Source organism: Wasmannia auropunctata, unplaced genomic scaffold (genome assembly GCF_000956235.1).
Source record: "Wasmannia auropunctata unplaced genomic scaffold, wasmannia.A_1.0 LD335996.1, whole genome shotgun sequence".
Classification (NCBI taxonomy): Eukaryota; Metazoa; Arthropoda; class Insecta; order Hymenoptera; family Formicidae; genus Wasmannia; species Wasmannia auropunctata.
Window position 1 is genome coordinate 456220 of NW_012026894.1, and position 10430 is coordinate 466649.

The 10430-nt window shown below is 34.1% G+C and overlaps 2 protein-coding genes across 5 annotated transcripts; both read left to right on the forward strand.

Moving 5' to 3' along the window:
* Positions 1-1570: 1570 nt before the first annotated feature.
* Positions 1571-2339, forward strand: LOC105453632 (kunitz-type protease inhibitor AFAPI-I-like). Its single transcript, XM_011695755.1, has 2 exons — positions 1571-1785; positions 2021-2339. The coding sequence occupies exons 1-2, from the start codon at positions 1707-1709 to the stop codon at positions 2185-2187; spliced, it is 246 nt and encodes an 81-aa protein (XP_011694057.1). The 5' UTR covers positions 1571-1706; the 3' UTR covers positions 2188-2339.
* Positions 2340-5978: 3639 nt separating this feature from the next.
* LOC105453633 (CCR4-NOT transcription complex subunit 7) lies at positions 5979-10310 on the forward strand. 4 transcript variants are annotated; one of them, XM_011695757.1, is made up of 8 exons: positions 5979-6180; positions 6605-6814; positions 6907-6992; positions 7477-7662; positions 7769-7928; positions 8212-8488; positions 8569-8709; positions 8960-10310. In XM_011695757.1, exons 3-8 carry the CDS (start codon positions 6989-6991, stop codon positions 9086-9088), a joined length of 897 nt encoding a protein of 298 aa, XP_011694059.1. In that variant the 5' UTR covers positions 5979-6180; positions 6605-6814; positions 6907-6988; the 3' UTR covers positions 9089-10310. The 4 variants fall into 4 exon arrangements, with proteins under 4 accessions (XP_011694059.1, XP_011694060.1, XP_011694058.1 ...); XM_011695758.1 differs by having other exon boundaries at positions 6605-6693; XM_011695756.1 differs by lacking the exon at positions 6907-6992 and having other exon boundaries at positions 6605-6693.
* Positions 10311-10430: the final 120 nt, after the last annotated feature.

Consider the following 10430-nt stretch of genomic DNA (forward strand, 5'->3'; position numbering starts at 1 on the left):
TCGCGCCCTTCTCCCGTAAAAGCGGGAGCGAAGGGAGAAACTGCTACGTGTAGCCGAAGCGGCGGAAGTTACCGATGAGCTACCTGACACCCGCCTCGGAGTTTGCGGCAAACTAATTTCGTAAACCTCCCGATAACCGGCGCATTTAATCGATGCCGCCCCGCGAAATGAACCTGTCACACGGATTTTACGGCTTGACACTTAAATCCGAGAAAGCGGGATAAGAACAGGCCCGTCCATCGTTCGCACGCCGTCTTGTAAGAGATTTCGATGTCCATTCGGACGTGATTAATACAATAATACAGAAAAATTGACGAAATTTGGGATATATTCTCTAAAAGTGAATCAGTGGAATTACCACTGATTTGCAGTGTATATTATTTTTCAGTGGTATACTTAGAACAATGATAATCAGTGAGTATTTCAATGTTTTTTTTTCAGTGATAATATACTGATTCAAACAGTGCATATCTCTGAAAGACAGTAAATTTTAGTTGTCAAAACTGTTTGACAGTGAAACTCACTGTCTTTTAGTGATATTCGCTGTTCGAATCAGTATACATTATCACTAAAAGAACATTGAAATATGTGCTGTTTATCACAGTTTAAGTGCCACTGGAAAATGATATACACTGAAAATCAATGATAATTTCACTGATGCACTTTTAGAACATAAAGAAATCTATTTAGAATCGATCACAAATAACATCTCGTAAATAAATGTCGATTTTTATTCGGAAGTATCTATAACGTATTATAAATCAGAATATTTAAAGTGAGATAACATTTAGAATGTTTAAACGCAAGTTATTTTCCAGCTCGGATTACGTTTGAATATTACATAATTTTTCTAACTGATACAAAACTGATGCATAAACTTTTAATTTCGCTTATTGAACTGCGAGAACTCAGATTGTATCTGAAGGCAAACATCATCTGATTTGTTTCTCACTCGAATCGATTATAAACGTGACGATCATGTCAGAAATATCGAATTGACTCTGCCTGTTGAACCGTGTCTATCTGTTGAATCGTATCGCGTCTTAAAACTGGTTTTAACCTGCGTTCCTCGACACAAATGCGACTATAAATACGGGCCTTACAAAAAAAGAAAATGGAAAACACGATTTCTCTTGTCAAGGTGCGGAGTGTAAAAGCCATCGGGATATATGCACGTATATCTACAGCTGTAATACGCAAATTACTGGACAATTCGGCTGCGTTTGACTACGACGGAAACGAGTCATTGTGTCAATTTGAATAAGATCGGCATGTGCAAATACTTCAAATTGCAGCGATTTGATGCTTTTTTCCATGTGCTGCGGTTACTGCTGGGGCATGTTTATCTCGTGTCACGTTGAAAACTTACACTTCTGTTATCGAAGCTGTTATTCTTACAATATACAGAAAGTGATAAACGATGCTGACTATACTCGCGACATAAAAATATCGTAAATTTCACACAGATGCATTAACGCTATCTATGTGAAAAAACTTGTTACACAAATAAGATTAGACTTTATAACTTATTCATGGTAAAGATAATCCCCTCTCTCGCGTACATCGCACGATTTATATAAAGGAGCGATATCTAGATGGAACGTGTGACTTTTCGGATTAACGCTGATCGCAACGAGATTTCCGGAAAAAAATTAATTCGGGAACGCGAAGTGCCGTGGAAATAAAAATATTGTACGCACGCGAAGATGGATCTTAAATTACGTTTGTTTCTTGTGTTTGTTATCGTCATATTAACGCACGAGACCGTAGCTGACAGATCATCAAGTAAGCATTGTTTTTTTTAACGTAACATTTGTTTTATTGCAGTAATTATTACGATGTTCTAATTGAAATTCGAATTTTATTAAAATGTATATCTACGTAGACTTAAATTATATAAATGTAAAAAATTGAAGTTATTAAATTCAACTTTGTACATTACGATGAGAGAGAGAGAGAGAGAAAAAACAAAAAGATTTCGCTGTGCATAATTTAACGCAGCTTCGCGTGTTTGTTACAGATTGCCTGTTGCCTATAGAAAAGGGTTCTTGCAGAGCATACATAACGAGATACGCTTATAATTCGGCTTCTGGAAAATGCGAACGATTCATATACACTGGCTGTGATGAGAACGCAAATAATTTCAAGAGCATGGCCCAGTGTGAGGAGACATGTGTAAATGTATGATGATGGATAAAAAATGCTGGGCAAGGGATTCTGTGAAGATTTAATAAAAACTTATTATACGCTTTACTTTTATAGTAATAGAAGTTACAGTAACTTTGTTACGTAATGTAATTAAATGTATAATAGGTGAATATATGCAAATAAGAGAACTGATGCTTATAATTTTTTACTTCTTTCCTTTTTCTCTCTACTTCCCTGTCCTTTCCTGTAATATTAAAAACATGAATGTGAAAAACAAAATCGATTTCACGATTTCAAAAATATCATAATTTTTAGTATTAAATATATTAGCTTTTTATTATACGGTTTATGATATGGTTTTACCATATTATTATTACCAGATCTGTTGTAAGTATGTCGTGACTTTTGCCTATTTTGTTATTATTTCTGTACTTAAATACATATTTGGCATATTTCGATACTTTGTTTCATTATTAAGATACATGGATTAGAATTTAAAAGGTATGAGGGATGAAACGGAGAAAGTAATTCCGAATTAAAAACAATATTAAATATTAAATGTTACTGTATTCCACTTTGTTGTCGTGAAATCACGTCACAATCGATGGCTATCATTACTTCTTTTGATAGAAAGATATTAACTTCCATCAGTGTACGCCTGATCGCTTCCGGCCCTTTCAATTTACAGCGGCAAAGACGATCACTTTGTGATCTGCATAACTTAGAATAACTTCCTGCATGAACGAGATAGATAGATACTATAGAGGAAGTTGCTCTAAGTTATGTGGTAGGGACAACTTGCTACATATATCGTTGAGCAATTTTATCGCGAGAAAAACATCCAGCATAATGTATAAGAAGTTATGAAGAATATAACGGAAAAAATTATATATTAATTTGTAGGATAGGATCCATTATGTTTTGCATATTATAACACAATTTTATTACGGATAATTATGAATTATCCGTAATAAAATTGTAATATGTACATATAGTCTATTCTTCATTATAAAATTGTAATACGTACGTGCTTATAAATATATATATATATATATAAATTTATAATTTTAAAATAGATTCTAAAATATTATATCATTTTCCAGAGTGTAGTAGCTAAGAGATAGAAATATTTTGCATATAATCTGATTAAGTAATTTGCGTTAAAAAGAAGATGAAAACTGTGTAAAAATTTTTATTTTTTTAATAATTGTAAAACTTATACTTCCATATTTTCGCAATTTCTCCAGTAGGAAAAAATTGCGTTATGCAGTGCGATATTGAATACGTAAAAAAAAATTATAATTAAAGATGACAGCAATTTATCATGCAAGATATGTATTTATATAATAGAATTATGTAAGACGATTGAATTGTTTGCAAATATTATATCTTATACTAAAAATATTTTATAATACATTAAATTACAAATACGTATATCTTTACAAGTACTGAACAATTTTAATAAAAAGTGATCTTTTCCTTTCTTTCACCTACTTTCTCTCTACTGTACGATTAAATAAATATTTAAATTGTCCCTAAGAAAATGTATCTGGAAAAATATATATTTTTGTTCGAAGGATATGTTCGAGAATAATGCTTGAATAATTGAAGAAATGTCTTAAAATATCGAAGATATCTTATGGAACTATATTATGTATATCAGAAAAGTATCTGTAACATGACGTGTTTTTAAAATAATTTTTTGTTTTAATTTATGACGTCGAAATATTTTATTTAGGATCACTTTTAAATATATTAATTAACTTCAGTCAGCAGTTTAATTTATGTAATAATACACGTATACATTTTGTACATATAGAAATGAAAAGAGGAGTCAGAAATTGCTTAATAAAATTGATCAATAATTAAATAACATTAAATGTCAATAATTATTCAATATTGCATAATTTTGAGAATAAAATTTAATATGTATTTATTAAAAAATGTATATAAATTGCAATTCTGAAAATTCGTAAATTTCAAATCAAGAATTTCTAAAGATATAATAAAATATCAGGAGAATATAATCGGGGAAAAATGTTGCATTATTTAATTTCTAAAAATTTTCCAGAAGTTCTAGAATTTTATGTTCGAAATTTTTGAATCGTAAAAACCTAAATTCTCTTAAAAACTCGACCAGGTATTAGAACATAATAGAAATAAGATGAAATAAACCATAAATGTGCAAACAAGCACAATATTCAATTTTACTTAAAATTACAAAGTGCATGTCAATGTAATGTAATGTACCTATATATGTAATGTATAATTAACACGCACGTATATTTTAAAACAGCATTTTATTATCATAAGCGCGATTCGTTATTATCATCATCTTTTATTGATGACAGCGTGATTTATATTTATTTATCAAATACAAAATTAATTATTATGTTGCATATCGACGATATTATTTTTCATTTCATTCGTTGTGCAATTGCAATTTTTCCTTGTTATTACCATCCGTGCCTGCTTTCTGGCTTACAGTTTCTTACGATAATGCAATATTCGCCGGGAGGGCATTAGTGCACAGACATGCTCTCCGGCAGAGAGAACCCTGAGGTTCCTGAGAGAGGACATAACGACCTTTTGCATGTTACTTCAAAATGCCCTCGTACACTATGCCCCCTGAAGAAGTGGTATAAACTACATAGCAACATTCACTTTTCTGCACTGCGGGTATACAATTTGTGGTGCGCGTCCGTGCTACATTCACCTTTCGAGATTGCTATGGGGCTTTATTCTCGAAAAATTACGCATTCAAATTTCTGCAGCCGTTTCAAAAAAATATTAGGGATGCGCTAGCTTTGATACTAAAATTCTCGCAGACTCTTCAGCACAATTTGATGGGACGTGCATAAAAATTAACTTCTGTTTAGTAACTAATTAATAGCGCCTATCCTGATTTTTTCACCGCACCCGTTTCGAAAAAAACTCATGGGATGCGCTAGCTTTGATACTAAAATTCTCGCAGACTCTTCAGCACGATCTGCTGGGACGTTCATAAAAATTAACTTCTGTTTAGTAACTAATTAATCGCGCCTATCCCGATTTTTTCACCGCTGCCGTTTCGAAGAAAACTCATGGGAGGCGCTAGATTTGATACTAAAGAAGTGTTAAATAGTGCGCGCGTTTGTAGTGCTAGTTTATTAAATTTTGAATTCTTAAATTGAAAATATTTTGTTATTTGTTTGTATGAGAAAATTCTAAGTTAAATAATATATAATATAATATACAATATAATATAATACAATATATAATATATAATATAATACAATATATAATATATAATATAATACAATATAATATATATAATAAATTAAAAAGAAATGCCAGATCGTATAAAATTGTATTTGAAAAGATTTATACTTTTAAGCTTCCATCAAGAAATATTTAAGACAACTTTATTATTATTATTATAATTACACAGTTATATTTTATACATATAACTTATAAGTTATATACTATATAGTATATAATATAACCAAACAATATACATGACATAGAACAAAAAATCGAAGATTGTGTTATTTGCCGGAAATATTCGTAATCTGAGAGAGGACATTCGTGGGAAGATTTTTGACTGCGCAATTTTTCGAGAATAAAGCCCCAGACACTGTCTCGAAAAGTGGATCTAGCACAGACGCGAACCAAATAATGATTTACCAACATTCTCGAGAAGTGGATCTAGCACGGACACGCACCACAAATTGTATTACCCGAGCAGAAAAGTCCAATTTGCTATGTAATTTGGATCCACTTCTTCAGAGGGCGATAGTGCGCAAGGACATTTTAGCGTTACAGGTTACAGCCAAAAGGCCGTCATGTCCTCTCCAGTCGTCGACGGTGAGAGATACTTTAGCGACCGCAGCGCCCGCATCTCGTGTCGCGCGTACCGAGCCGAGCTCACGAGCTGTGAGGAAGTCCGTTTAAACCGTTCATGATTTGACACACAGCGGGATTGTGGGTGCATCCTCGATAAAAATCGTTTCACGCTCGGACATTGCTGATCAGGGATATCATATTTGCAAGGTACGGACCGCCGCGCGGTCGCCGCCCGTGTACTTCGTGAACGACGGTGATCCCTGGCTTGGTCTCGAGGGGGAAGACACATAACCCCCCATCGACTCCCCCGACAGTAAAAGTTGTTTGACAAACAACGGATTCCGCTGTCCCGCGTCGTTCGCCCGCGGTGCTCCCGCATCCGCGTCCTCGCGCCCATCCGTGTCTTACTCTCACGCGACTGTCCACTGTGATGAACTGTTGTTTGTTTACCCGCGACCCATAACCTGCCTGCCTGCGACAGTGACTGAGGGTCCAAGTGCTAGGCTGTTATTTTCCGACGATACGTAGCCCCCGTACGATGCGGACGACATTCCAAGTCTCTCTTGGTCACTAACAGCTTGCAGGCGTCGCATAAGCCAGCTTGTTTCACCGATTATTCGCAAATTTCCAGTGATATGAAGAAGGAAAGGCCGTGACAGAGAGGGAATCTGAAGACTTAAAGTAGCCCCGGTGAATGCAGAAACATGCCTTCAGCTACCGGTGTGTAAGACTCGCACGAAACACGTTCGATTTCTCTACTTGCGACGTACAGGAACTTAGTAATCGTACATATGATAGTAATTGTACATCTGTTTGCGGTAACGACACACATGTAGATTGAGTTACGTATACTGAGAGCAGGAGCATTGAAAGTGAATTCTGCATTATATGTATCCACTTGATAAATGAAGGACATATATATACGCATTACAGGGATATGGAAGCAAAGTAAATAAAAGGCGAGTTCCAAGTGGATGAAAATATAGATGCGATAAAGGAGAGGTCTCGTGTGACAATGTGTTAGTACAAGTGAAAGCTATTGAAAAACATGCATTCGTATTGTCAGCGTCAGAGAAGATGTGCCTTCTTGCAAAATTCGTGAGGAATGCATATCCGTCGGAGAGGCTGCAGTTCAAAAAAACCAATTTAGCGTTTTGAAAAGTTGCCATTAAACAATTGATTGAAAACCAATGTAATTGTATTACGAATAAAGAAGTCGTTTTTGGGGATATGCATTTATAATTTTGTATAGATTGTGTATGAATATTTAATTCTACGAACTTTCGAAGAGATTATTTATTTAAGAAATCTCACTTTCATGTTCCTGGCACTCAAATTATGATAACACTCTGTAAAATTAAATGTTTACATTTCATATATTTTTTGTCAAATATTAAGCTGACGTTTTATATAAGTTAATCAAATAATAAAAGGAGTAGCATTGAATATTTGTACTGTTTCCATAGCTATTGTTTAATGTTTGATTGTGTGAAAAACTTTTAGGCGGGACCAACCAAATAGGGCAGCAGAAGGGAGGGGGGAATATGCCCAGTAATGAAGAATGTGGAATCAGAGATGTATGGGGACACAATCTAGAAGAGGAGTTTCGTACAATTCGTCAAGTTGTACAACAGTATCAGTATATCGCAATGGATACAGAATTTCCGGGCGTTGTAGCTAGGCCTATTGGTAAGAATGGCACACACTTTTGTAGAAATTCCATGAGAGTCTCGCGATATGTCACTTCCGGGAACGTGTGCTAATTGCAAATATTTTTTTTTTATTTCTGGAACAGGAGAATTCAGAACTAACGCCGACTATCAGTACCAGCTCTTACGTTGCAATGTAGATCTTCTGCGAATAATTCAACTTGGTCTCACATTCCTTGACGAGTCGGGGAATACGCCGGGCGGTAGCTATACAACATGGCAATTTAATTTTAAATTCAACTTACAGTAAGTCCACGTTACTGATATTTAACTCTTAAGACCCTGGCACAGACTTTTGCATAACGCTGCATAAGGCGTAAGGCTGCATAAGAAAATCAACCAATCAGAGTATGGAATAAAAGACTCTGATTGGTTGATTTTCTTATGCTTTATGTCTTATGCGTTATCCAGCGTTATGCAAAAGTCTGTGCCAGGGCCTTTAGTCTTAAGATAATTACATTTAAAGTTTTTTTAACTTTTTTTTTTATAACTCTGGTAATAAGATGTGTACATTTTTTGTTGTTGCTAGTGAAGACATGTATGCACAGGATAGTATAGATATGCTACAAAATAGTGGTATACAGTTCAAGAAACACGAAGAGGAGGGTATCGATCCTTTAGAGTTCGCTGAGCTATTAATGACATCGGGAATTGTTCTTGTCGACGACATAAAATGGCTGTCCTTTCATTCTGGCTATGACTTCGGTTACTTATTGAAACTCCTGACGGATCAAAAATTGCCACAGGAGGAAAGTGAATTTTTCGAGCTTCTTAGGATATACTTTCCGACGATATATGATGTAAAAGTGAGTTATTTTTTTTTTTTACAAAGAAAAGTAAAAATATATGAAATATAAAAAATACATTTTATTTTTAAATCACGCAGTACTTAATGAAATCGTGCAAGAACCTGAAAGGTGGTTTACAAGAAGTGGCAGAACAGCTGGAAATTCAAAGAGTAGGTCCTCAGCATCAAGCCGGATCTGATTCCCTTCTTACTGGAATGGTCTTTTTTAAAATGCGAGAAGTAAGTAATTTAACAAGATGTAAATAATTTATCCAATAATCAATTAGGATAGTAATATACATATATTACGGTCTGTATTCAGAACGTGCTTTTCGCGTTCGCATAAATACGCACTTTTATCTCTGAAATTTTATAGTATACGTAACGTAAACGTATTACGTGTTCTAACATCGTCATTAACACGTTCTGAATAGGGGTCTACATTTATACACAGAGTTCTAATTTGTTTTGCTTTTGATTTTTGTTCCAGATGTTTTTCGAAGATAATATTGATGACGCGAAGTATTGTGGACACCTGTACGGTCTGGGAACGTCATTTGTCATGAATGGATCCGGTGGATATATGGACAGTAATGGAGATAATGCCTCGACGTCGTAATGTTAAAGAAAGAATCAACCGTAACAGAGAGATTATTTCATTACAAATAAAATATTATGGAAAAGTCTTTTCACTTAATGATGAAGTGTATGGTTCATATCCGCAATGTTATATTGACATTATTGCTGTAGGTTCCACACGAAGGACAATTTAGACGTGTCTCTTTAAGATCTCTCTCTCCTTTTTTTTTTTAATTCTTTTGAATTCTTTCTGTGACTCTTGTAGATTTCTTCTGTGATACGTACCATCAGTCGAAAAGATTTACAACACCGAACAACATGAAAAAAAAAGTGTAATATAATTCTTTTGTGAACATTTGGACAATATTGATATATAAGATGCCGTCGCAGTACAAAAATTCCATAATTTCCCCTACTTTTAAGATCCTTGCAGTCTATACATATCTAACTACTCGAATGATGCATAAAGAAAACGAGAAAATTGCTTAACATAGCCAAACCAAACATGATTACAACTGAATGTATTGGTAGTGTTCGGTGCGTTCGGCATTTACAAGAATACTTCATAGGATACCGCCAATAACCGATTCTTCCAGTTTGTTACAAGCATTAGAAGCAGGTATACATTTAATTATTGTATTATACAATTAATACGATTAATCGTATAATAAAAATGTGTTTTTCTCTTTTATTGTATAAAAAAAATAGATTTGCTTGTTGAATGCGAACTCGTCGAACATTACCGATGCACCTTGTACATGCTACACTATACGCAGACGTATCTATTACTGTTGATATGTATATTTATTCTATGATGCATTTGTAACGCGATACATTTTAAACGCGAAAAATTCGTATATACATTTTTTTTTAATGCAATGGAGAGAAGTAACATATACCGTTTTTAGGCTGTCCAGGTTTTGTTTTTTTTTTTTTGTTTTTTTTTAGATTGAACCATATGAAATATTGATATAAGAGCATCATACATTTTTATTATACATATAACGGATACCGTAAGTGATGCGTTCGTGTAAAAAAAAAGTATTAGTAATACGACTTTTAAAGATAAAGTAGCCTTCATATAATATTTGCTATATATACTGCACGTGTTTTATTGTAAAACTTGTCGCCCGCAAGAAAATGCAAGAGAGGAAAAAAAAAAGAATTTTGGTACATTTTCGAGCTAATCGTACTAAAAGTATCTGCTTTGTAAATATGACAGTTGCAAAAGTCGAATAAATAATTTGCCTCTAAAAAAAAAACGACGAATTTTTATGTATTTACGACGGCAAGTCGTAAACAGCTCAATCGTTCTAACGACGAGATACTTTTTTTTTTCGTGAGCGGAAACGCCCTTTTTGTAAGTAGAACGTACCAAGTAT